Here is a 27,785-nt window from a genome sequence, read left to right as displayed (position 1 = left end):
AACGACTTTCAAAGATTATTAGGAGACATTTCCAGTCTACGACCAGCTGTTGGGATAACACCTGATCTAATAATTCATTTAAACAAAACCTTAGATGGTGACAAAGATTTGAATAGTCCCAGAGAGTTAACAGCTGAAGCAGAAAAGGAACTGATGATGGTTGAGGAAAAATTACAGGAGGCACATGTAGATAGGGTGGATCCAAATTTTAGTTGCGTTCTAGTTATATTGCCTTCCAGAATTTCTCCTACAGGAATTTTAATGCAGAGGGAAGATACTATTTTAGAATGGATTTTTTTACCACACAAACCAAGTAAAAAATTAAAAACTTATGTGGAAAAAGTCTCTGAATTGATTATAAAAGGAAAATTGAGACTTCGTCAATTTGCAGGTATAGACCCATCAGAAATTATAGTGCCTTTCACTGCTGATGAGATAAAAAAGTTGTGGGAAGACAATGAACCATGGCAAAGAGCTTGTGCTAATTTTTTGGGAGAAATCAATAACAATTACCCAAAAAGCAAGAGACTTAACTTTATAAAGAGAACTTCTTGGATCCTCCCTCGAATTGTCCGTGATGCTCCAATAACCGGAGCCCATACATTTTATACCGATGCTAATAAATCAGAGAAAGCAGGTTACAAATCAGAAGAATTGAGTAAAGTGGAACAAAGTCCTTATGATTCTGTCCAGAAAGCAGAATTATATGCCATCCTTATGGTGCTTAGGGATTTTAAAGAACCTCTTAATATAATTACTGACTCACAATATGCAGAAAGAGTTATTTTGCATATTGAAACTGCTGAATTTATACCTGATGATACAGAACTGACCTCATTGTTTATCCAGGTACAAGACATGATCAGAAACAGGCTCTGCCCTATGTATATAACGCATATCCGATCCCATACAGGTCTGCCAGGTCCTCTAGCACAAGGTAATGCAGATATTGATCAATTATTGATTGGTAGTGTGCTGGAGGCATCTGAATTTCATAAAAAACATCATGTCAATAGCAAAGGCTTGAAAAAAGAGTTTTCTATTACATGGCAACAAGCTAAGGAGATTGTAAAGAAATGCCCTACCTGCTCTTTTTATAACCAAACACCATTGCCTGCAGGGACTAATCCAAAGGGTATTAAAAGGAATGAAATTTGGCAGATGGATGTGTTTCACTTTCCAGAATTTGGCAAGTTAAAATATGTACATCACACCATTGACACTTATTCAGGCTTTCAGTGGGCAACCGCTTTAAGCTCAGAAAAAGCTGACTCAGTAATCACACATTTATTAGAAGTTATGGCCATTATGGGTATACCTGCACAAATAAAAACAGATAATGGTCCAGCTTATGTATCTAAGAAAATGAAACGCTTCTTTGCTTATTATAATATAAAACACGTTACAGGTATACCAAATAATCCTACAGGTCAGGCAGTTATAGAAAGATCAAATCGTACTATAAAGGATATGCTAAACAAACAGAAAGGGACGAAAGATACCCCCAGAAATAGATTGCATAATGCTTTATTAACCTTGAATTTTCTTAATGCTAATGAGAAAGGAACAACAGCAGCAGAGAGGCATTGGATAATGGAAAAAACTTCTGAACTAAACCAACCTGTTTATTTCAAAGACGTGCTGACCTCTCAATGGAAGCCAGGAGATGTGCTACGTTGGGGAAGGGGTTTTGCTCTTGTTTCCACAGGAGAAGAAAAATTGTGGATACCATCAAAATTAATAAAGGTTCGATTTGAAGAGGAGAAACCTCTTGGAAAGGAGAAATGACAGCATCTACAATGATGATAACCATACAGGTGGTAAGAAAAGCATATAGAATGGGGGCAGGGTTCTGTTCTTATCTCCACAGGAAAACACTGATCTTTGAAAAGTTCAAGGGACCCTGGATATTTGAATACTGACAGATGGAAAATAACGGCCCAATAGGGACTATCAAGAAAACTGAATAGGTTCTGTAAGTACCATACTAAATTATATTTCTAAATTTATAGAGCTGGTTTTAGAGTTGGACTCTGGCTCAGTCCCTCTCTAATTCCAAGCCTGTTGTTTAAAGAAAAACCCAGAGTTTCTGGAGTTTCTGTCTCATGTCAAGAGCCATGATATGGGACAGAAAGAAATATGAGTTTAGAAAACATCTTTACTTTTCTTCATATCTATCATACCTTCATTAAATATATCTATCATGTCTCTCATTGAATATAGGTATTCATGTATATGTCTATATAATTAATGTTTAATTTTTCCACAATGAACAATAAGTTTTTCCTGCAGTGACATTTGAAGTTTCCAGGAAGAAGATGGGGCCCCATAACAACAACTCCACCTGGTTGATATGACATCATGATACTGATAGCGCTACTACAAGACCTGTTTTGGGTACCAGCTGCACAAGACGATGCCAACGTGGTTAGCTGAAATGATGCACATCTTGTACAACATTCTGGCCAGACCTCCACAAAATACTCAGAGACTATTTGCAATTTTAAAAGACATTGATCTTGAAATTTAACCATCATTTTACTTTCACAGGATCCCCCAGAAAGAACGTCGCCCCCATGACAGCTGGAAGTAATTCTAGAGAACGACGTCCCCTCTCCCAGTAAAGTTTGTCCTTGGGTTTAGGGACATCATTTAGGGGTTGGTTATAATTAGTATAGGGTTGAGGGCTGGGGGAGGAATTTTATAAGCGCAGGAATCAAAAAAAAAAAAAGAGGGATAATTGGATTATGGGATAATAGCTTTGTACTTGTGAGTTATTGTTTTTGACAAATATATTGGTATTGATTCTTATATATTGATACAAAGTTAAATTATGTTGACTATTTTATGCATACATGCTTCTACCTCTGTTTAAAACATTTTTATGTATTGACATATATATATTGTATTGATATATGTATATTTTACCATATTGCATTGTACACTTCTACCTCTGATTAAGATACTTATATATTGTTTATGTATTAATATATATTTACCATATTGTAATGTATACTTGCACATTGTTTATATTTGGAGGTCACATTGTCCTCATTTATTGCACAGTTGTTTATTATCTCAGTCTTTAAGTTAGACAGATATTGAGAATTATATAGATCAACAGTCATCTAAGTTTGTCATTTATAATTAGACTAATCAGGTTCTTTAGATATATAGAGATTATATTCAGTATAGATAGATAATCTTCAACCTCTTCAAAGAGCTGTAGAAAATGGCCTTTAATCTAATTCAGAGTTCTATGGTAGGGAGACACAATCACTCCTGGCAACACTGATCTATGCCCGAGAGAATGTTGAGCACCAAAGACACTCCACCTGGAGCCTTTCTTCTTGGCAGAACTGGCCTTTGGGTAAAGAAATGCTCATACCTCAATTACTGACAGAGTTACAGAATATCCGTAAATGGATAAAACAAGACTGTCATATCCTGCCAAGACAGGGTAAGATAGTTTTGAAGTTTCTTGCCTTTGAAAATGGTATGTCAGTTACATCAGGCCTTAGCCAAAGTTGGTTGCTTCAACGCTGCAAATGTGACTTTGGGTGTTTGTCCAGGTAGCCAGTCGTCTCTGCGATTTGTTATATGTTCTGGAAGTTGTTTGATTGCACTTCCTAATTACTCAGATAACATTATTTCCCTTCTCAGATCTTCGATGGGATTGAAGATTATATAAATGTAGTTACTTTCCTTTCATGACTTGGCCAAGTTATTTGTTATACAAGACTTAAGCTAGTTAGAATAGGATATTTGTATTTATTGTATATAATTTCGTAGGTTTGTACTTATTGTATATAATTGCGTAGTAGGCTTAGAACTCTCTTACTTAAACAAAAGGGGGAGATGCTGTGGGAGTTCCTTCAGCTCCTTCAGCCAATTGCCGCTGAGTTACCAGCCCATTGGGGCGTGGTCTCTCTCCCTTTAAAAAAAGCAGCGGCTGTCCTCCACTCTGTCTTTGTCTTCCGGCTCCGTTTCCGGCTCCTGGACTCCTTTCCTGTTCGCGTGGAGGGGCTGTTGTCTGGGACGGTAATCTGTAAGTTTTTTCCCCTTTGAATAAATAACCATTCTATTAATCATAATTCCAAACTGGTGTGGGATTGTCTGTGACTTACGCCTTCATTTAGCATTTGTGTTTGTGTGAGTATAACTACACACATGCCACATCATGCATAGAGGACACTGAAGATTGTCAGTTCTCTCCTTCCATCGTGTGGGTAACTGACTCTTTAATAACAGATTTATGGCTGGGTAGTGGTGGTGCACACCTTTAATCCCAGTACCTGGGAGGCAGAGACAGGTGGATCTCTGTAAGTTCAAGGCCAGCATGGTCTACAGAGAGAGTTCCAGAACAGACAGGGCTACAAAAAGAAACCCTCTCTTCAAAAAAAATTTAAGTATTTATTTTTCAATTATGTATATTTATGTATGCCTCTCCTTGTGTGTATATGACAAGTGTGCGCAGTGCCCAAAGAAGCCAGAAGAGGGCGTCAGATCTCCTGGAACTACAGGCAATTGTGAGTCACCTGAGTTGATTGACTTTCCTCAGCGAGGGAACTGTGATCGGGACTCATAAACCAAATAAACCTTTTCTTCCTCAAGTTGATTCTGCTCGTGGTGTTTGTCACAGCAATAGGGAGCAAACTAGTACGGGCAATGTGGAGTCTCACTACACAGCCCCGGGTGGCCTTGAGCTCAGGGATTCTGTTGTGCCTGCCTTGCAAGTGGCAAGGCGTCTGCTGCCATAACTAGCTTCTGGATACCATTTTGGAGGAGATAAACATTCAAATCCTGGAGGCCTCCAATGAGGGTTTTTTTATCCCCAACACAGGGCCGATCTGTGCAGCTCCGGCTGTCCTGGAACTCACTCTATAGACCAGAGATCCACCTGCCTCTGCCTACAGAGTGCTGGGATTAAAGGTGTGTGCCACCACCACCCAGTTTCCCAATCCAGATTTAAGCAGCATGGGCTACAGCCATTCCCAGAAAGATTCCGCTAGCCTTAATTAAATAGCATCCTCTTTGCAGGAGGAAGATTTTTCTGGTATCATTTTCATATTTACTTATTGAAATTAAGATGGCATTTTCCCCTTTTTTAAATTATTCAAGTGGTTTAAAAACATCTCTTGTGAACAATTTCAACAATGCAGAGTTGAAAGACTAATTTTGTTCTGTCTTGGTCTGAGTTTTGAGACAAGGTCTTACATAATCTAAGATGGCCTCAAAACTCAGCAGTGTATGCTGGATGGTGGTGGCACATGCCTTTGATCCCAGCACTACAGAGGCAGAGACGGGTAGATCTCTGGGAGTTCGAGGCACAGCCTGGTCCCACCTGTGCCCACGGATATTCAGTCCCAAAGAAACACACAGAGGCTCACATTAATTATAAACTGTTTGACCTATTAGTTGAGGTTTATTATTAAGTAACTCTTACAACTTAAATTCCATAATTCTTATCTATATTTAGCTATGTGGCATGGTACCTTTTCTCAGTAAGACTTTCTCATCTTGCTTCCTCTGTATCTGTCTAGTAAACAACTCTCTGCCTTTCCTCTTCCCAGAATTCTCTTAGTCTGGTTGCCACACCTATACTTCTTGCCTGGGTACTGGCCAATCAGCATTTTATTAAACAAAAATGAGTGACAAATCTTTACAGTCTACAGAGTTAGCTCCAGGACAGCCAGGGCTTCACAGAGAAACCCTGTCTCAAAAAACAAAGACGAAGCCGGGTGTGGCTCACGCCTTTAATTTCAGTACTTGGGCAACTTGAAGAAGGAAGAGTTAACTGGAGAACAGTCCATCGGGGCCGCAGGAGCTTGAGGCAGCTGATCACACCGTGTTCCCATTCAGGTTGTTGAGATGAATGACGCGTTCAGCTTGCTTTCTCCTTCATGTTCAGTCCAGGATCCCACACCATGGGATGGTGTCCCCCACAGTGTGAGGGTCTTCCCACCTCAGGTCATCTAGATGATCCCCCACATATATGCCCAGGGCTTGTCTCTTAGGCAACTCCAGATCTCATCAAGCTGAGTTACGGAAATGAACACCGCGGTTGTGTGCGTGCTAGGTGAGCGCTGAGTTACGGCAGCCCTGCTTTGTTGTTTGCTTTTCCTTTACAGACAAAGTCTCCTCTGTAAGCCAGTCTGTCCTGTCCCATTGGATTAACCCTCACAGGATGAGGCAAGGACACTCACTTCTCCACCTAGACATAGCTTCCATTCTTTATGGCATGGGGTGGCGGTGTGTCTCCTTGCCAAAAGTGGTGGTCTTATGATCCCAGACGGTTGACAGGCTACGGAACCAAGGCGGAAAATCCCATGGTGGCTGTTTTTTCTTAACGTGGTATGAAGAGGCGTCCTGAATGGATGAGTGGTGTCCACTGCCTGAGGATGAAGTCACCGAACGTGGCTGTAGGAACAGGCTTAGCCTAAACCACTATGGCCATTGTGTGACCACGTTAGCCCCTGACTTGGCAGGTGGGCTAGCCTCTGATACGTCAGAGTAAACCTGATACAAGAGACAGGATGAGATGAAGGAGCTGGGATGCCATGTTTTCTGGCTAGAGCAGCAAACGTGTACAGGTGAGATGGGTGCTTAGGGTTGCTGGAACTGGGAACGCATCAAAAGAAACAAGAATGGGAAAGAGGGCAAAGGCAGTAACAGGAGCCAGCCCCTGAGCCCAGCGTTTAATAGAGAGAAACAGAATCTGGGATTCAACACATAAGAATGGACGATCCAAGGGGACGACAGGCAGGGAACACTCTGCACTCTAAACAAACTGGCAAAGACTTAAACATGCAAGGAAAGAGCCTATCACTGCTAGCGCTAGCTTGTGAGACTGTGAGACGTGGGGGCGTGCGGACTCAGTCTGGCTGCTGTGGAGGCAGAAAAAAAAACTGAGCAATGGAGCTATCCATCCCTCTTCCAGACAAAGGCTGCATAAGCTGAGCATCCTGTGAGGCTGGCTTCTATTGGGACATTAGGGACACATGTCCTCATGGGCATCAGAGACCGAGGAATGGTTGGTACTGATGAGAGAACGTGGCATGAGAAGAGCAACATCTGATGCTCAGTTCTCCAGGCCAGAGAACTATAGGAGACTTAAGAAAGATGAGCCTGGGGCTGGAGAGATGGCTCAGTGGTTGAGAGCACTGGTTGCTCTTCCAGAGGTCCCGGGTTCAATTCCCAGCAACCACATGACAGCTCACAACTGTCTGTAACTCCAGTTCCAGCAGACCTGGCACCCTCACACTGACACACATGCAGGCAAAACACCAATGCACATAAAGTAAATAAATAAATGTAAAAAAAGAAAGAATAAAAGAGAGAAAGAAAAATGATCCTGCCAGCTCGAAAGGAAACTCCACCTCCCTAAATTCTGGTGGTTAGACAAAGGCCATCATTCCTCAGGAACTTATGAAGCAGGTTTCCAAAAGAAATCATTTTCCATATCACTAGCAAAAGGGACAAATGGCTATCTGTGGTGCCTGTTAGACACCAAAGCACATGCTGGCCTCCAGGTTCCTCGGTACCACAAACGCCTGCTCCACATTTCAGAGTTCATGCTAGCATGCTGACTCTGATCGTCTCACCTCCTCTCCTACCCTAAACTCCCTCTGCTCATGAGCTTCCTTCCCCCAGCTACTCACTCTCCTTATAGCCCTATTTTGATTATTGCCCTCTCTCTTGTCTGAACTGTCTTCCTCTCCTGCTCTCCTCCCCCACCTCATCTCTTTGCCCTGCACTGGCCTGGCTTCCTGCTTCTCTCATGGCCAGGTCCAGTCAGCTGGCCATGTTCAGTCTTATTCTCTCTGCTCTGGACTCTTCCAGAGGCCTCTGGCTATGTTCCCCACCACCACCTATCTAAAAAACCTCCTTCCCCCTTAATCACACCATGGAGCAATCATGACATCATGGCATTTATACAGATCCAGGACATGGCTCACTGAGTAAAGAGGTCTGTGGCATAAACCCGAGGGCCTGAGTTCAATGCCTGGGTACCATAGTGGCAGGAGAAAAAAACTTGCTAAAAGGCATCCTCTAACTCCCACACGCTGTGCACACACGATCACTAATAAACAGCAAGAGAGTGATTCCCCACGGGTCTTGGGACGATACAGGTCCTAAGCGCCTCTCTGAGGCCCATGGTATGATCTTCAAGGCATGAGCAGCTCTGGAAAATCTGAATGACCTTGACCAGCATGTGAATTGGGCTCAAAGTGTGGCAACATGAGACTGGCCTGCTCAGCTGCTGTGGGCCATCCAGAGGGGCTCCAGAACTCCCCTCATGAACTGTCAGTCACCCGCCAGAATGGGCTTTTCAGTGGGGTAGCTGCCTTTAAGTCACCCACTCTCCTGTACTTGAGGCCCCCTCCCCCAAAATTCACTTGACAGTGCCCTGTTTGGGGTGAGTAGACATGTGCTCGTTAAGTAATCCCTCTGCTACACAGCAAGTTCAAGAACAACTTGGGCTGTATGAGACCAAAAAAAAAAAAAATGGAAAATTAGGGTTTTTTTTCCAAAACCATTAAATAAATGTTGAACTAGTAATTAAGATAAATACAGATTTGACAGTATGCCAAACTGCAGGTCACCAGTCCCTTAGCTGAGGTCTTCAGGGACAGATGCATTTCAGAACTCAAGGTTGATCCAATTTTAGAGAGGCTGTTCTCCACCTATCATGCAAACCTCCAGGGGCCTGAGGCAGGCACTGTCCATGCCCTCCATCAGACATGGTAATATTTTTTTGCAGCAAATGTGTGAACACACTAGAAGGGATAAATTTTTAAAAAAACACAAAAAGCTTGGCATGAGTTATTTGTGACCATGTGAGAGTGAGGTAAAACACTACCCCCCCACACACACAAAATGTTTAAATTCATCAAAGTTGGTCAGAATTCAAAATCCACAAGCTGGACATAGTGGCACACATCTGTAATTCCAGAACTTAGAAGGAGAACTGCTGAGAACACAAGGACAGCTGGAGCTACAGCAGTGAGAGCTTGCCTCACATCCAAGGGTTAAGTCACGAGACAACAGAAGCACAATGACAATATATGGAGACCCTCTGGAAACAGAAAAAAGGGAAAAGCAGGGAGAAGATAGTGGAGGGAGACAAGAAGAAAGGCTCAGGAGCATGGAGTTGGAAGAAGAAATTGGAAAACAGAAAAGGAAGTACAGAGGGACAGAAAGGAGGGCCTCTCCTCCCAACTCACGACTTACTGGTGTGTGGCACTTTGGGCTGAAATGTAAGCGGTGACTCTGAGAGGGCTGAAGGACGAGGTGGAGACAGGGAGCAAGTCAAAACACTGTCCTCAGGTTTGGATCACTAGTTTAATTCTCTGAGCAACATTGGGCTATCTTCATTTTACAAGACCAGAGAGGTTAAGTACATCGCTGTACATCATCGTCCTGAAGGGAATGCTGGTGGAACAGAAGGGAACCCGTAGGGCAGATGACATACTCCCAGCTGACACCAGGCTCGGTTCCTGGGATGCTGTCCAGCTCAAGGGGAAAGAAGGTCATACAGGAAAACCCCTTCTTGCAGCAGGGTATCCCAGCCTGCCTAAGGCCAGGCTGCAGTAACAGGTAAAGGAAAATGGACTCAATCGCCTGACTTCTTTATCAGACGCTATACCAGCTTTTCAGTCAAAGCACCAGCAGCAGTGTAGCCCAGAGGCTGTACCCACATCTTTTTTTTGGTTCAGTTATATACTCTACACTTCCCAAAGCAGCAAATGTGTCCTGTCACCACCCAAACCCCAGGTTCATCTCTCTGACCCCAGGAAAAACAACTACAGCATCAATGGCTGGGGCCTAAGAACACAAGTGACAGCTTCTATTCTTGCCACTGCAAACTATACCAACAGCAGTTCCCAGCACGCATGATTGTCTCCAACACAAGGGCCCAGGTCCCTGACACCAAAAACTGATAAGGCCTTCACAGTATCTGACCTTCAACAGCCCTGAAACTGCCAAGCCGCTTTCCCCCCATTCCAACCTAAAATTTACATGTTAGCAATGAAGAGAAAAGCCTCTAAGGCTGAGAGACTACAGGGTTAGAGAGGGGACCAGCGCGCGCTGCAGACGACCACAGACCACAGAAGCGCAGCTGTGGCTGGAGTTCATTGCGGATGAACGCTGAGTCCTGGGGAAGAACGTGGTGGGTGGAAGTCGGGCTGGATCAGGACCACGGCCAGGGGAGAGGAGGCCGCAGGCGAGGCCCAGTGGTGCAGAGGGAGCTGGCGCAAGCCGCGGTGGGGGCGGGCCAAGTTATCCAGGCGCTCGGTGCATGGTCTCGGGCGTCGCTCCCGGCGCTGGGCGGCGGCTGTGGCGGCGGCTCCGTGGCAGTCCCGGCGGCTGTAGTCTTGGCCCGCCGGAGGCTCCGAGCAAGCAGGAGGCGGCAGGAGGTGGGGCGGGTGGCGCTGCACGGGCACAAGGAGCGGCAGGCGCACTGGGCAGGGGGTCGGAGGGGCCGGCGGGCGGCCGCGTGGGTACCCAGATAAGCCCGTAGTACACGGCAAGCAGCACGGCGGCCAAGGACACACACAGGAAGTAGGCGCAGACAGGAGCAAGGCGCAGCCATCGGCCGCGGGGAGCCTCGCTCAATCCCGCGCTGCCCGGGCTCTCGCCACCGCCGCCCACACAGCTCGAGCCCCGCATCGCGCTGCCCACTCCGCCCGCGCTGGCCCCGCCCCCACCCCCGTATCGCCCCACGGAGGTTCTGGCCCCGCCTTAGACCACATCATGCAAACCACGCCCCTTCTAGGACCACACTCCATAAGAGCTTCCCACCTGCTCTAAAACATCACCCCAGGCCCCGACCAAGTCTGGCCACACCCTAGACACGCCCCTACCGCCTTTGGCCAACCACTATCAAGAAAACTCTTAGCCACACCCCCTCTCAGCCACACCCGCTTATTCGTCTAGCGCCCTGAGACTCCTGTTCCCCACTCTGAGCTCCTCACCGCTCATCGGAACCCTGTCCCCCATTTTTTTTTTTTTTGGTTTTTCGAGACAAGGTTTCTCTGTGGCTTTGGTGCCTGTCCTAGAACTAGCTCATGTAGACCAGGCTGGCCTCGAACTCACAAAGATCTGCCTGCCTCTGCCTCCCGAGTGCTGGGATTAAAGGCATGCGCCACCACCGCCCGGCGGAACCCTCCCTTCTTGCGTCGATTGCAACTCCCCGCACATAAGTCACCCTCCGCCTGTCGGAGGTCAGGTTCCCAGTCTTTTGGAGCAGAAGGCCGCCTAAAGAGCGCTAGAACCGCCAACCGAGCCTCAGCCCCGCCCCTCCCTGTTTTACAGCACTGGGCCGCCTACACCAGTTTGGAGGACCCAGCTCAGGCCCTTCCCAGCTGGCCCCTACCCCAGTAACTTCGCACCAGTGTAACTTCTCCCGCTCCCTAGAGGCGCAGGGTCCAGAGTGGGCTGCAGGGACGAAAGCAGCCAGCTCGGGAGCCAGGCAAACCTGCGCTGCCGCCCCTCCCAGCAGCGTCTTCAGGATTGAGGGATAGCCTGTGGGGTGGGAGGGGAGAGGTGTCAGGATGGCGGAGAAACCCTCGTCCCGCCTCTTCCGCCACAGCAAAGCCCGCCAAGCACAGCAGCCCAGCCTGTCCTGCCAGCAGCACAGTTCAAAGGTTGGCGAGAGCACGCATTTAATTCAAGTCTTCCAGGGAGCCTCAGGCCCTAGCTGCAGAGTCCTGCACAGCCAGCCTCACAAGGGCTGACTCAGTGGCTTCCACCAGCCAGATATCATAGGCATTCAGGTCGCCTAGACCAGTCCTCAGAGAATTTAGAAGACTCCCCGGGTCCCGGCCGTCCACCTGGCTCCTCCCACCCCCCCTACGTTTAACCCTGTCCTGGCCGGAGTGTAGCAGAAGCAAAGGAGCGAAGTAGCTGGAGGTTAGTGCAGAGCGCCAAGACCCCTGTTTGCTGGCGCTGTCAGCAGGCAGCCCCCGGCGGCGGAGCGGCCGCCACCACCTTGCAGAAACGCACCCTCTGGAAGTCTGTGATCTCCGCTGTCTCCTGGCCCTCCGGGCCTACCTCTGAGGAAATAAAAAGTGGTAAATGGAAGACCAGCCTGCCCGACCCGCCCTGTCCTGCACCTCAGTTGCAGCTTGGCCTTCAGTTTACTCAAATCTCAGGAGGCCCACGAAGCAGAGGCCCTTCCAACCCAGCCCCATCGACTACTGAGAAGCGCTGGTATAATGAAATAACCATCACCTTCCTAGGGCCACAAACTGTTTTCTAGCCCGGTCCCTCGGTCTCCATCTCCACCACTCATTTGACTGTCAGTTTCTAGGCTCTGCTCCACAGACCCCCTATCTCGCTGCAGGGGAACGGAAAGAGGTGCACAGGCAAGAAACCTAGTCCACCACGTTAAGGCGCTAAGATCAGCCTCTTGCTTCTACTCTGTGGGGTCCAAAATTCCACTCCGGTCTGCTCCAAAATGCTAACCCTGACCTCAGTAAATCTAACAGTTGACCCCGTTCATTCGTTCGTTCCTAGCTTTTGCTTTTACAAAAGTAGTCTCGAGCTCAAGATTGTAGGGAATCAGCCTCTTCCCTCTGGGTATGTTCAGACTTTGAATCCCGCCTTTAGCTCCCTCCCTAAACCTAGCCTCAACCCTTTACCTTAATGAGCTTCCCCATTCCAGCTTCCTGGTCCAGCTATTCACAATTTCTATCGGCTGGAGCCTTACAGCCCACCCTCTGCACCGACCTAGGCCTGACTCCAGGCCCACTGGAGTAGGCATGGAACAGCATCTGACTCACTTCATGCCCTGTCCCCCCCCACCATCCCACAGGTCCCACTCACTTTGTCCCCAAGCCCTTCCCAGCCCCCAGAAGGCAAGAAGACCACCCACCTCCACCAGCTTCATGCACCCCACCTGGAGATGCCTCAGGCCCCTCTTCTTCAGACTTCGGGGCTCTTGCCAAGGTTGGCCCACTCTCCAAGGAGGCAAGGGCTGGCTGGTCACCTCCTGGAGAAGGGGAGGCTCAGTCAAGCCCCTCCTTTTCCAAACACCTCCCAGCGTGAGGGGAACAAGGGAGGGGGCTCAAGGACACAGTGGGGGGTGTGTCATTTAAGGAAATGAACTTTTTATTGGAGAGAGGCTCTGAACCAGCAAGAGCAGGCTCTAGGAAATGGGCTAATGGGCTAAGGCATGGAGTAGCCACCAATTGCCCTTCCCTGCCACAGAGCTTAAGGGAGGTGTGAGCACAGCCACACCCTTGTGAGCTCACAGAAGCATGAGCACACACATGTGCGCGCTCGCACGCGCACACACACACACACACACACAGCACAGCTGGTTTCACGCATTCCCAAAAGGCCAGGCCTCACCCGCAGAGTGGGCACCAGGAGAGTGGGCAGTGCTGGGAGAATTCAATTCCATCTCCTCACCCCAGTCAGACACGGGCTGGTGGTCCCCAGTGGGCGACAAGGGGCTGGGAGGTTCAACAGGGACTGGGGACAATGACTCCTGGGGCCTGGCAGGTGCAGGGTCCGCCTGCTCACAGGTGGGCTTCTGAGCTGGCTCAGCCTCTCCAGGCTGGTGATCAGGAACAGCTGGGGCCTCCTGCTCCTTAGGACACTCTTCCTCCTCCTCAAACTCCTCTTCTTCCTCTTCCTCTTCCTCCTCCTCCTCAGTGATATCTTCACTCACATCCTCCCATTCTTCATCCTCATCATCTTCCCTCTCCTCTTCTCCCTCCTCTTCCCCCTCATCTTCCTCACCATCCTCTTCAGGAGGCCGGTGGGCTGGCGCTGGGGTCTCTGGAGTCTGCTGGGAACACAGGCAGATCAGGGAAAAGCTTGGGGCTGAACCCCCACCCCACCCATACACACACCCTACCTTCTCCCTGCTCTGCCTTACCTGTGTGGGTGTCTCCTCCAGGGACAAGGATTGAGAGGACTCAGGGGCTGAGGACACAGCTTCCTCTTTTGTCTCCCAGCGATTATCATGGTCACTGGGGAGGAGAGAGCACAGGGGTAGGGCCTAGGTGAGGGGATGGACTTCTCAGAGAGCATCTGTTCTGCTGCATTGATGGCAAAGAAGACAGCAGACACAAACAGAGCCGAGACAGATCAGTGTGTCCTCAAACTCAAGCCACAGAGAAGGACTTCACACACCCAAACACAACAAGAAAGAATTTCCCATGGGAGGGGCACCCCACCTATAGGCATGAGGGGCCACCTTGGCCTGGGGCCGGCTGTTCTTTCTCCTCCTGCGACTCTTGACTTCTGCTTTGTGCTGAGAAAGGAACTCTCCAAAGGTGGGGGGCTTAGGGGGCCTTGCCCAAGTTTGGTCATCTACAATAGAAGCCCAGATCCAAAAACTTAGGGGATGGAGACACAGCACATGTCACACTCAAACCCCACTGCTTAACCCTAACCCCTTCCAAGATACTACTTACCATAGCGGTGGGACAGTTCGTGGGTAGGAGCTGGCTCATCCTTGAACCTAAAAAAAGAGAGCAGAGCAAGCAATAGCTGAGGAAAGTAGGGAGAGGCAAGAGAAAGCAGGGGAGATGGAGGCAGGGCCAGATCAAACTGAAGAGGCCCCCCAAGGAGGCCACAGGTTAGAATGGGATCAGACAGAATGAGGGATGAGAGGCAAACCCAACTTCCTAGTTTCAAAAGCAGACAAAGAAACAAATAAAGCCTCTGAAATAAAAATGTGGGGGCTAGAGAAATTGTTCACTTCCCCACTGACGTCTGCACCTTGTGAATGGAGCAGCACAAGATAGGCAAGTCCCTTGGGGTTGCTGCCCTCAGTTTGCACCCCAGAATGAACACTCAAGTACATGTTCAAAACAGAGGAAGGACGTAACTGTGGGTCAGGCATGGTACCACATATCTGGGATCCTAGCATTGAAGAGATGGAGGCAGAAGACTCAGGGTCAGGCTGTCCTTGACTCCACAGGAAATTCAAGATCAGCCTTGGTTATATGAGGTCTTGTCTCAAATAAACACAAAGTAAACAAGGAAACTCTGTCACTACCAACAACTCCAATCTATAGGTAAGCAGAAGGTTCTGAATGAGTCCAAGTCAGCCAGCCACTTGGGATGGGCAGTTGTGGGTTTTTCCTATCCCTTAGCCTTTGCTGGCTGAGCAGGGAGATACAGAGCCTGAGTGGCTGAGAGTTTTATGCTAGTCTAGGTTAACATAGCCCAGGAGGCCTGTAAGCAAATGACAAAGAGTTTCCTATACAAAAAAAAAAAGTTTTTCCTGGGCATTCTGTGAGGCTCAATTTCATGCCCATTGGAGCTGCACACCCAGGTCTACATGGTAGAACTGAGAAGTTGTCCTCTCTGGCCTCTCTCAATAAAAGGATAGATATGGATATAGACATAGATACAGATATAGATGTATGTATACACACAGACACACACACACACACACATATATATATATGTGTATATATATATATATATATATACACATATATATATATGGAGACATAGACATGGCTCAGAGGACCCACTATCCACATGGCAGTTCACAACTGTCTGTTAACTCCAGGATCCAACAGGCAGGAAGACAAAAATAAAGCCACCCCAGGTAACATTGTCACAAAAAGGAAAAAGAGGTGAAAGGGCAAAAGAGACGGCTCTGTCAGCTCTGGCTGCTCTTCCAGAGGACCCAGGTTCATTTCCCAGTGCCAACATTGTAGCTCACAAACCTTTGTAACTCCAGTTCCAGGGGATCTGACACCCTCTTATAGCATTCATGGGCACCATGCAGACAAAACACTCAATACACATAAATGTTTTTAAAAATTTTAAAGGTGGGGAATGGGAGCTACGGAGATGGCTCAGTGGTAGAACACCTCAGGAATCCGCCAGTGAGGGGCTGGGGAGTGTGGCTGAGTGGTAGAGCCCCACTAGAATCCACCAGTGAAAGGCTGGGGTGTGGCTGAGTGGTAGAGCACCTCTAAAATCTACTAGTGAAGGGCTGGGGTGTGGCTCTAAGGTACAGCACCTGTCTAGAATCCCCCGACATGCAAAAAGCCATAGGTTCAATCCCCAGTACCACAGGGAGAAAAGGAAGACAAGTTCCCATACACCACTGAGACCCGGCATGCTGTGGACAGCACCTGGAGCCAAGACCCAGCAGGAAGATCAACTCACATGCCATCGGTCTTCTCGGCATCCCATTCCCGCCGCCACTGCCCAGTCGGCTTGCGGTGTCGCTGCAGGCGCTCTTGGTCGATCTTCTCCCTCTCCTGCTTCCAGCGCAGGTACTCTGACCGCTCTCGGCCGGTCATGGACATTGTCATGTCGCCCCCACAGCCCAGGCCAGCCCTGCGGCCCTACAGGCACCACAGGCAATCAGACCCCAGTTCTACACCCTCTCGCCCCAGACACAAATAGGGCTACTGTTCAGGGCACACAGGGCAGAACTGACAAGCAGCAAGCAAGTGGGTGGCTGAGGCTCTATGTCCTATTTATTTTTGGTTTCAGACAAGGTCTCAGGCCAGGGTGACTGCCTCAAAGTCACTGTAACACTAAGGATAAACTGGGTGATGACAGCGCACACCTATAATCCAGCACTCAGGAGGCAGAGGCAGGCGGGTCTCTGTGAGTTTGAGGCCAGTCTGGTCTATAAGAGCTAGTTCCAGGACAGGCTCCAAAGCTACAGAGAAACGCTGTCTCGAAAAACCAAAAAAGAAAAAGAAGAGAAAACACTGACCAGGCATGGTGACCTAAATGCTTGAACTACATAGTGAGATCCAAACCAGCCTGAGTCCCTATCTCAAAAGCCCCTAAATCAAGCAAGGGCTAACAACTCCACACAGAAAGCAGCACCTGCTCAGTCCATCCCCACCAGCCCAAAGCACAATTCCTGAGAAGCTGTAGCAGCACCCACCTGTCTCTCATGTTCCAAGCCAGAGCGTACCCTGTCGAAGTCGGAACCTCCCCAGTTGCGGCCGTGCCGGCGGCTGCCCTCCCGGCGATCCCTCTCAGGCTCCTCCAGGGGTCCACCCCGACGCCGGGGATCATCCAGGAAGTTGCGTACTGGGTTGGGCTCCAGTACTCCTTCCTGCAGCAGAAGAGCGGACAGGTGGGCAGGCTAGGAAGCACAGGGTATCTATCCACTCAGCCCATCCCCAGGCAACCCAGTGCTGACCCGCTGGTTGCGCTCGTACTCAGCGATCTTCTCCATCTCCTCATTCATCTTCTCAATGTTCTGCCTGCGCCGCTCCTCCCACTCCTGGGGAAACAAGATGTGACATGACTGTCAGAGAGAACCACATAACCAGCTGTGCAGAAATCACAGGGCAGCCCAAACTCTCCAAGGACAAGCAGGTGACAAGGGGTGCCTGGCCTGGAACTTGTTTGGATGTAGGAAATCCTGGCATACCTCAGTCACCATACAAATGATGCACGGAGATAGTAACTCGGCAAGCAACTAATAACTACCACAATCTTTACCCATCCCATCTGCAACACTAAGCGTTTACAAAGAACAGCCAAGTGGACAGAACTCTCATTCTCCAGCCTCCACTGCTGGTGGGATGGCCAAGTGCTTCCCAACAAAAATGAAAGAAAATGTGTTTTCTCTGTCAGTGTCCCACTAGTCACCTTGTGGAAACAATCCACACAGAGAGGCAGGCGGATCTCTGTGAGTTTTAGGCCAGCCTAGTCTACAAGAGCTAGTTCCAGGATATGCTCCAAAACTACAGAGAAACCCTGTCTCAGGGGAAAGGAAAAAAAAAAACCAACAACAAAAAGAATGGAAAAAAGGCAAAGGGAAAGAAATGAACTAGCTGGACACAGCAGTGCAGTCTGTTTTCCCAACCACCGAGGAGGCTAAGGAGAAAAACACCAAGTCCAAGGCCAGCCTGAGCAACCTAGTTGATGAGATCCTGTCTCAGAGTAAAAGCTAAGGGCTGAGAATGTAGTTCAATGCTAAAGCACTCATCTAATATACACAAGGCCCAAGACCAGAAAAAAGAATGAATGAATGAATGAAAACCAGGGAACAGAAACCTTGGCGCAAGCTTCATGGCCTGCTTGCTGTCTACCTTGGACTTGCGATCAGAGGTTGAGTTGTCTCCTGCCACTAGGAGATGAGGGGATCCCCGGCCCCGGCCTCTCCGGCCCCGGCTTCCAGTTCCTCCTCGAAGTTGTTCCCCAGCACCATTCTCCCAGCCTCGGGATGCCCGGCTTACTCCTGCCCGGCCTCCCTGCTGGGGGTGGGTCCGGCCCCCTCTGTTGGCTCCTGAGGGCCGGGGGGTCCCAGGAGTCCTCCGAGAGGGACCCAGGCTCTTCTCCTGAAAAGGGGAAGGAGGGGAAGTCAGCCAAAGGAAAGGCAGACTGGGGCAGCCTAGGCCCAGAGCAGGCAGTTCTGGGTCCCGGGCCTCAGCCCTCTCCCTCCTCTCCATCCTGAGAATTCAGACATGCTGGACTCTCCACCTCCACTGCCACATTCTCCTTCTCCATGGAACGGCTTTTCCGGGGAGCTGTCACTGCCACACCCTCTAATTCAGCTTTTTTCCGGTCTTCCTCGATCTCCTAGGAGCAAATATCCAGGGCAATGGAGTGTTAGGGTCCTGTCCACCAGTTGGACTCCCACAGTCCTCTACAGTCTCCCTGTACTTCCAACTCAGGCTTCTCTCCAGAGCTTCAGACAGTGGTCACAGCATCTTCCATCAAACCCCGTATGTTGCTCTGCTGCTCTAAAGCCCCCACTGTAAGCCCATCTGTAAGAGCCAAATCCCGCCACACCATGGGGCTCTCTCCTGCACGCACTCTGGTCTTCCTGCTCTTCCCCAGGGCTCAGACGTGCCCTGGGCTCCGACCCCAGGGTTTCTATACCAGCTGCTCCTCTGCTAGAGTAACCCTGGAAGTCCTCACCACCTACCTGCCACTCTCTCTGTTCTCATCCCCTGCTTGGTAAAACATGGGGATACCTGTTAAACTGTTCGCTGATGCACCCACACACACACTTCCCAGCCTACAGGGCCGCCTGGCAAACAATCAAACCCAGTTATTTTTTTTAATAAATGAATGCATGAAGAATGAATCAATGAGGACCACCCTCCTCCCAGGTCCCTTCATAAAGACAGCCCCACTGTTTCCTCTTGGGCCCTGCTCTGGACCCTTCCTCCCCCTCCCATTCTAGCCCCAACAACCCAGCCCTGAGCCAGGCCTGTCCTCTCCAACTAGGCCCTGCCCCAGCTTTCCCTACTACCTGGACCTCCTCTCCCTCTCATCTAGCACCACTGTCAAGAGCTATTCTGACCAGGTCTCACTCCATTCAACATCCTCCATGGCTCCCTAGTGCTCTTAGGCATTTTTCAGCCTACATGAGTGGCCCCTGATTGATTCCCAGATCAATTCTTCACCAACTTTCCAAGCCCTCTCCACATCCAAACAATTGCCCGAGCTGTTTGTCTTGTGAGAAACATAACCCATCTCCTTCCCAATTAGCTAATGTCTAGACATCCTTCAGTTCTCAGAATCCCCTCTACCAGAAAGCTCTCACTAATGTCCTCAGATTAATTCCCCCATCCCAACCTTGTCTAATCTGGGCCATCACAGAGGACAACCATGTCCCAAACTGGACTGTGAACCCTAAGAACAGGGACTAAGAGCAGGCACATCCCTAGCACCACACCACTTAGATGAGCACAATGTGAATAAATGATGAATGAATGAATGATGGATGGATGGAGGAAGGAAGGCCAGACTAAGGCCTTTGGCTTTTGTCCTGTGAGTGAAGGGGAAACATGAGAAAGCTTGAAGGGAGAGGTGGGAAAAACTCACTGCGGGGGAGAGGGGATGGGGTCTCCCAGGGCAGGGCTAGGGCACCTGGTAGCGCCGGATGAGAGCCTCATTCTTCCGACGCAGAGCCTCGATCCTCTTGTCCAACTCAGCATCTTTCTCCTCCTTTGACTTCAAATCTAGTGTGGTAGCCTGCAGTGGGGAGACAGTTGAGGGGGAAAGAATGATCTTTCTGCCAAGGGCATTTTACCCAGGATCCCACCTTCCTCACTCCCTTCCCCCACTCTGCAGCTCACCATCTCATCAGCTGTGATCTCCTCACAGAAAAGGAATGGAGCACTGGGGGTTCCTGGGGGAAGAGAACAGTTCTAAAATGCTGGCTCCTCTCCTTTACTGAGGGTTCTGAAAACAGAGACTCACAGAAAAATACACTTGTACTTCATCAAGGGAATTCTCAAGACTGGCCTCGCCTTTCCTGAAGAAATAGAAACCCTGCCCTTCAGTTTTAGATCCACCCATGCAATTAGTCAGACCCACCTTGGGAAAAGTCTGGCCCCACCCTTATACCTAATACTAATTCCTCCAAAGATGCCAGTCCAGGTTCCACAGCCTATTATTTTAGCCAGGACCGGGATCTCAGACGGCTGGCTACAATCAGCAAAAGTAACTTCTAGAGGGCCAGCGGGAAGGCTTGGAAGATAAAAGTGCTTGCCGCCAAGCCTGTGAACCTGAGATCAATTCCCAGGACCCATAAAATGGAAGGAGAAAAACGATTCCCACCAGTTGTGCTCTGACCTCCGTGTGATCACACATACATGCACAAAGTAAATAAAACATAATGAAAAACAGTCCCAACTCTCCGAGAACTTTAATCCATGTCTTCCCATGTCAGCCCAGGCCCCAGCATTCTGAAAAGGCACTTGTCATTTCCTACCAAGCCAGAAACGATTCTGCAAGCAGGCCCAGGATCCACTTCCGCGGGCTTCCTAGACCGGACTTGACCTCCATAGTGATACTCAGTCCAAAAGACTACGGATGCTTACAAGAAAAAACTGCCAGCGCACCCACGCCCCTAACCTCCACAAAACTCACTGGTCCCGCCCTGACCGGGATAAAACTTCAGGCCTCACCTTTCCCCACAAGACTTTTGGCCCCTCCCATTCAAAAAATTATACAATCAAGCTGGCTCCGCCTCCAACTTAACCCTGCTCCCCACGCGCCGGGAAACATTCTGGCCACGCCTCTGAGTCCTGCCCCATCTTCCCTCCCCCCCCCCCCCCCCGGCTTCGGATGCATTTATGTTTAAGAAAAAAACTTTTTGGCTCCACCCGCACCGTTCTTCCCTCCCCTTCGCCCCCCCCCCACAGCACCCCAACTCCACCGGCAAAATCCCTGACATTTTGGCCCCGCCTCTACCCAGTTTACCCAGTTTAAGAGAGTCTCTGGAGCCTCCCCTAGCTTCTGAGCAACGACCAGGACCGACTTCCAAAACCAAGAAACTTTACTGGCTTGCCCAGGGCGTCTCCGCCCCAAACCCTGGCCCCACCCCCTAAATACTACGCCCTAACAAAACTATCAACGCGAAAACCCGCCCCCTACGGAGAGCATCACTCTGGCCCGCCCCCAGCTTCTTAGCCACACGCAGCACAAACTCCAGCTCAGTCACCGCCTCTTCACCCAACCAACGCCCAAACCCTGCCCCTTTCCCCACACCCCTTTCCCCACGCCCCTCAAAACCTTGGCTCCGCCCCTAGCTCTCATGGACACGCCCCCACGACACTCCTCACAACTTAGACCCTGACCTTTGAAATACCCTGGCTCTGCCTCCAGACGCTCCGCCCTCCTTTATCCCGCCCCGTTGCGTCTTGGCCCTGCCCCCTGTTTTCCCGCCCACAGCCCAAACCCCATCCCCTTCGGCCCCGGCAATACTCTAGCCCCGCCCCCACCTCCTCCGGCACCCCCCCATTCTGACCTTTATCCCCGCCCCACGCTAGTTTGTCCCGCCCCCAAGATCCCCTCCCAACGTCCCGGGCCTGCCCACTAGTACTCCAGCCAAGACTCCGGCCCCGCCCCAGCCCGGACCCAACTCTAACGCCCCGCCCCGTCATGGCAGCTACACGGACTCAGGACCCGCCCGCACCCGCCCGGCCGGCCCTGCCCACATGCTCACGGCCCACCCCACAGCGCCCCTCCGGAGACCCATGTGGGCGTCGTGTCCCCGCCCCCCGCAGAGTAGCCTGACCCCGCCCCCGCCGGCCGCTCGCCTCCCCGCCCGCGCGCGCTCCCGCACCCCTCACGTGGGCGAACAGGCCCCGCCCTCTCCGGGCGCGCTCCCAGCCCCCTCCCCCGGTCACCTGTCCCGGAGACCCCGAGCCTTCTGCGACTCCGACTCCGTCCGCCTCCTCGTCCGCAGCTCCCGGGCCTCACACGTCACTTCTGGTCCGCTCCACGTGAGAAGAGGAAATAAAGAGGGATACTTCCGGTCCGGACAGCCCATTTCCGGACGCCTTAAAGGGGCCGCACCCCCTAAGGCTCTGAAGAACGTGGCCGGAGTATGTTTCTTCCGGAAATGGACCTATATAGCCCTCAATCTCTGTACTCCAGTCCTTTTTCGCTCAGACCATTTAGCCACTGATTCTCTATTTTAGTAAGTAAAAGCCAGATATCATACAGTAACCCCTGGAAACGTAAATTAAATCAGTTTACGTCTTGCCAATGAAACCTTAGTTTTAGAAACTAACCAATTCATAAAAATATATTTAAAACCTTTAGGAAACAACTGTATAACCAAAGCTGGGCATGGTGGCACGTCTCTAATTTCAGTACATGGGAGGCTGAGGCAGGAGAATTGCCTCAAAGCCAAGAACAGCGTGAAATATATATCTATATCTATCTATATAGATATATACAATTCCAGGCCAGCCAGGACTATGTAGACCCTGACTCAAAAAAAAAAAAAAAAAAAAAAAAAAGAAAAGAAAAGAAACGCACTTGCTGGGGCTGGAGAGATGGCTCAAAGGTTAAGAGCATTGCCTGCTCTTCCAGAGATCCTGAGTTCAATTCCCAGCAACCACATGGTGGCTCACAACCATCTGTGGTGGGGTCTGGTGCCCTCTTCTGGCCTGCAGGCACGCACACAGACAGAATGTTATATACATAATAAATAAATAAATATTTTTAAAAAAAACGCACTTGCTGCCAATCATGATGACCTCAGTGTGACCCCAGGACTATCAGGTGCACCAGCTCCTTTACCTGTTAAGCAACTTGCTGGCACTTTGTTTTGTTTTGTTTTGTTTTTACGATCTCATGTGAGATTGGCTAAAACTCCTGGTTCTGCTTCAGCCTCTTCAGGACTGAGGTGGATTCCAGACCTGCAGGGGCTATGACCACCAAATTGGCCATCTCAAACTGCTGTGAGGTATTCCGTCTGGGGATGGCCACAATTCGTCCAACTGGGTCTCATGGATGCTAGGATTATTTCAGTTTCAGTTAGCAGGAATTGTCAACAGTATTTCACTGAACTTCCACAGGGACGTGTGTGTGTGTGTGTGTGTGTGTGTGTGTGTGTGTGTGTGTGGTGTAGAAGACGCAGGCTTGTGCCCAGGTTTTGTCACTTTGTTGTTTGCTTTAAATTGAAAAAATTTGCCTGCTGGGTGATGGTGGCACACGCCTTTAATCCCAGCACTCAGGAGGCAGAGGCAGACAGATCTCTGTTAGTTTGAGGCTAGCCTGGTCTACAAGAGCTAGTTCCAGAACAGGCTCCAAAAGCTACAGAGAAACCCTGTCTCAAAAAACCAAAAGAAAAAAAAAAAAGAAAGAAAAAATATGCCAGCCTAGGCAGTGGTGGCACATGCCTTTAATCCCAGCACTCAGAAAGGTTTACACAGATCAATCTCTGTGAGTTCAAGGTCATTGTAGTCTACATAGTAAGTTCCAAGACAGCCATAACTACATTATGAGACCCTGTCTCAAAAAATAAAAATTAACATATTAATTTTTATATATTATATATATACATACATACACACACACACACACATATATATATATATATATATATATAATTTTATGTGTACAGGGTTTTTGCCTGCATGTAGTCCTGTGTATGGCATGACTGCCTGAAGACTTCAGAAACCAAAGGGCAGATGGTCCCCAAAACTGGAATTACATGCAATTGTGAGCCTCTATGTAGGTGCTGGGAGCTAAACCTGGTTTCTCTGCAAAAGTATTAAGCACTCTTAACCACTAAGCTAATATGTACACTTTTTTAAGTTTTTTGAGACAGTCTCTTCCTGTGTATCTAAGCTGTCCCAAACCCCTGGTGATTCTCCAGTCTCTGTCTCCTGAATGCTGGGGTTTACAGATGTGAACTATTCTGTCATTCCAGCTTTTTCACTGGTCCAGTTTTGGGGAGGGAAGGGAGCATGCACGCTGTGACACACATGTGGAGCCCAGAGAAGAACCTGCAGAAACTGGTCACCTCAGCCAAGGCAGTGGTGGCGCACGCCTTTAATCCCAGCACTCAGGAGGCAGAGGCAGGTAGATCTCTGTAAATTTGAGGCCAGCCTGGTCTACAGAGAGAGTTCCAGGACAGGCTCCAAAGCTACAGAGACACTCTGTCTCAAAAATAAAAAAGAAGAAAAAATTTGTTATCTGCTACCACATAAGTTAGAGGGATTAAACGGGTACAGAGGCTTGCCAGAAGACTCATGTACCTACCAAGTCATTTGGAAGTGGGATATAAAACATTTTAATTATTTTTGACATCTAGTCTCCACAGTGTAGCACTGACTGACCTGGAACTCTCTATTGTAAGCCAGTCTGTCCTCAAATCTATCCATTGAGAGATTCACCTGCCTCTGCCTTCTGCATGCTGGGATTTTGCTATTGTTGTTTTGCTTTGCTTTGTTTTGTTTTTTGAGACAGGATTTCTCTGTGTAGCTTTGGAGACTGTCCTGGAACTCACTCTGCAGACCAGGCTGGCATCAAACTCAGGGAGCTGCCTGCCTCTGCCTTCTAAGTACTGGGATTAAAGGTATCACCACCATGGGGTCACTTTCTTTGTGTCACGAATATTCACATTTTTCTCTATTAAATACCTGAAAAATGCAATGTTTTTATTAGAGACACATGTAGGCAGGGCATAGTGGCAATTACCTATAATCCCAACACACAGGTGGCAGAAGCAGGTAGATTTCTGTGAGTTCAAGGCCAACCTGGTCTACACAGAGAGTTTCAGGTCAGCCAGGGCTACATAGTGAGACACTGGCTCAATTAAAAAAAAAAAAAGAAAAGTCAAAGGCAAATTCTCAACGGCTGAACACCATTATTATTACTTCCAAGCATACAAATTTCTGGATTGTTTACTTGACAGTAAAATGACCCAACGCAGACCCAGGCAGATTACTGGGAGCCAGGAATTGACACCAATTTTAAAAGGGAAAGGAAAATGTTAAATATAAAAAAGTCACAAAGTGGGCTGGAGAGATGGCATAATGGTTAAGAGCACTGACTACTCTTCCAGAGGACCAGGGTTCAATTCCCAGCACCCACATGGTGGCTCACAATATAATGCGATCTGATGCCCTGTTCTGTCATGCAAGCACACATGCAGGTAAAGCACTCACATAAGTAAATAAATTTAAAAAGAAAAGAAAATGAAAACAACCAGGCAGTGGTGGTGCACACCTTTAATCCCAGCATTGGGGAGGCTGAGACAGGCAAATCTCTGTGAGTTCAAGGCCAGCCTGGTCTACAAATAAAGTTCCAGGACTGCTAGGGCTGTTACACAGAGAAGCCCTGTCTCAAAAACTAAAAACAAGCCAGGTAGTGGTGGTGCACGCCTGTAATCCCAGCACTTGGGAGGCCGAGGCAGGCAGATCTCTGTGAGTTTGAGGCCAGACTGGTGTACAAGAGCTAGTTCCAGGACAGGTTCCAAAACTACATAGAAACCCTGTCTCAAAAAACCAAACAAACAAATAAAAAGTCACAAAGTATAACAGGACAGGGTAGTACTGTGATCCCAGACACTGAGAGTGAGCCAAGAGGATTGAAATTTCAAGGATGCCCTGCTATTTAAAAAAAAAAAAAAAAGTAAAAAAGTGAGCTGAGATGTAACTTAGTACTAAGAGTTCATGATCTACGTTCTAATACTGCAGAGACACACACACTCACACACACCACACATAAAAAATGTTCAAGAACAATCAGAGAATTCTTTGTGGAAGGCTTAGTTGTTTACTGAGTTGCCAACAGGTTGACAAGATGTATGGGGAACTTGAGAACCTTGCAAGTGTTGCCTCTCACTCACCACCAGGGGGCGATGCCTGTAGTTAGAAACCTGACTCCATTCTGCTAGTCATTACTCTGGAAGGCTGGCAGGGTCCCAGATCGACAGACAGGAGGTGCTGAGCTTCAAGACTAGCTTTTGTCTATGTAACAAGTTCAAGGTCAACCTGAGTTACATGAGACCCTGTCTGGCTCTTGTTTCTCCTATCCCTCTATCAGTCTGCCTACCTCTTTCATGTTCCCAATCTGACATACTGACATGGCCTTTTGCTCTTTCACTCTCTCCCTCTGCCTCCTTACACTAGCTCTAAAAAAAAAAAAAAAAAAAAAAAAAAAAAAAAAACAGGGCTGGAGAGATGGCTCAGTGGTTAAGAGCTTTGCCTGCTTTTCTAAAAAGGTCCTGAGTTCAGTTCCCAGCAACCACATGGTGGTTTACAACCATCTGTAATGAGATCTGGTGCTCCCTTCTGGCCTGCAGGCATGCAAGCAGGCAGGATGCTATATACACAATAAATAGATCTTTAAATAAATAAATAAAAATTAAAAAGCAAAGTGGGGGGGGGGGGAGTCTGGCTGGGCAGTGATGGCCCACACCTTTAATCCCAGCACTCTGAAGGCAATAGCAGGCGGATGTCTGTAAATTCAAGGCAAGTTCCAGGATAGCCAGGGCTGTTACACATAGAAACCGTGTCTCAAAAAACAAGCAAAAACAAAAACTAGGGGCCTACAGGATGGATCAATCAGTAAAGTTAAGATTCCCCCCACACTAGGACCCTGGTAAAAGCCAAACATTACATCACACATCTCTAATCCCCAAACTAGAAAGGCAAAGACAGGTAGGTCCTGGAGGTGATCTCTAGATTCTTGAAAAGACCCTGATGAAAAAGTTAGGTAGAGGGCCAGGAAAGTTGCTCCATGAGCAAAAGTGCTGTCACCAAGACTGGTAACTTGAGTCAGAGCCCTGCAACACACGTGGTGGGAAGTGGAAAACCTAGAAATTGTTCTTGAACCCCCCCCCACACACATCTTGACATTCACAAGTGTTATTGTGTGACCACACACATAAATGTAGGACTAAGGTGGAAAGCAATTGAGGTAGGAAGATGGCAAATTCAAGGCCTGCTGGGCTACGCGGTGAATTCACGGTGGTTCCCAGCACCCACAAAGAGCAGCTCACCACAGCCTGTACCTCCAGTTCCAGGGGATACAACTACCTCGCATGGCCATATGCACAGAGACACACATACATACACACACGAGACTTTTTTTAAGTTTTAAAAAGCGTTTTATTATTTTATGTATGTGGTTTTGCCTGCACATATGTCTTGTATGCAGTGCCTGAACAGGCCAGAAGTGGGAGTCAGATCCCCAGGACTAAAGTTATAAATGAGCTCCCTTGAGGGTCCTAGAAAGCCAACCCTGAAAGATCAGTCAGTACTCTTACCCACTAAGCCATATCTCCAACCTTTACAAACAATTTTACTTTATTTTTATTTTTAATGGGCTAGGATTTATCCAGATGTGTGAAGTCCTAAATACACACACACACACACACCCTCAACCACACCACATAGTCAATTCAGGACCAGTAGTGCATTTCAGTGGTAGGAGTTCTGGGTTCTAGACCCAGCACGCAGAACCAAGTCTAAATCCCAAGGTTGTGAGGACTCAGGTTCCCCGGCGCGGTCAGGAGGCCCTTGTGCTTTCACCTTACGCCGCTAGGTGGCAGCAGACGCACGATGGAT

The 27,785-nt window shown here is 48.7% G+C and overlaps 2 protein-coding genes across 6 annotated transcripts; both read right to left on the bottom strand.

The window, feature by feature from the left end:
- Positions 1-9,326: 9,326 nt before the first annotated feature.
- On the bottom strand, positions 9,327-10,842 carry Inafm1 (InaF motif containing 1). Its single transcript, XM_048431695.3, has one exon. It carries the CDS (start codon positions 10,672-10,674, stop codon positions 10,285-10,287), a length of 390 nt encoding a protein of 129 aa, XP_048287652.1. The 5' UTR covers positions 10,675-10,842; the 3' UTR covers positions 9,327-10,284.
- Positions 10,843-10,991: 149 nt separating this feature from the next.
- Positions 10,992-22,231, bottom strand: Ccdc9 (coiled-coil domain containing 9). 5 transcript variants are annotated; one of them, XM_087908754.1, is made up of 15 exons: positions 22,104-22,231; positions 20,046-20,098; positions 19,837-19,941; positions 18,439-18,537; positions 18,048-18,296; positions 17,150-17,233; positions 16,889-17,062; positions 16,150-16,331; positions 14,433-14,479; positions 14,193-14,328; positions 13,892-13,985; positions 13,420-13,801; positions 12,881-12,997; positions 12,010-12,059; positions 10,992-11,529 (listed from the first exon to the last, which is right to left on the bottom strand). In XM_087908754.1, exons 2-15 carry the CDS (start codon positions 20,046-20,048, stop codon positions 11,512-11,514), a joined length of 1,740 nt encoding a protein of 579 aa, XP_087764880.1. In that variant the 5' UTR covers positions 20,049-20,098; positions 22,104-22,231; the 3' UTR covers positions 10,992-11,511. The 5 variants fall into 5 exon arrangements, with proteins under 5 accessions (XP_087764880.1, XP_087764888.1, XP_087764886.1 ...); XM_087908762.1 differs by having other exon boundaries at positions 12,905-12,997; XM_087908760.1 differs by having other exon boundaries at positions 13,420-13,798; positions 22,104-22,230.
- Positions 22,232-27,785: the final 5,554 nt, after the last annotated feature.

The sequence above is a fragment of the Myodes glareolus genome, chromosome 1, assembly GCF_982192425.1.
Source record: "Myodes glareolus chromosome 1, mMyoGla1.1, whole genome shotgun sequence".
NCBI lineage: Eukaryota > Metazoa > Chordata > Mammalia > Rodentia > Cricetidae > Myodes > Myodes glareolus.
Note: the sequence above shows the minus strand (reverse complement) of the source record. Positions and strands in the feature narration are given on the sequence as shown.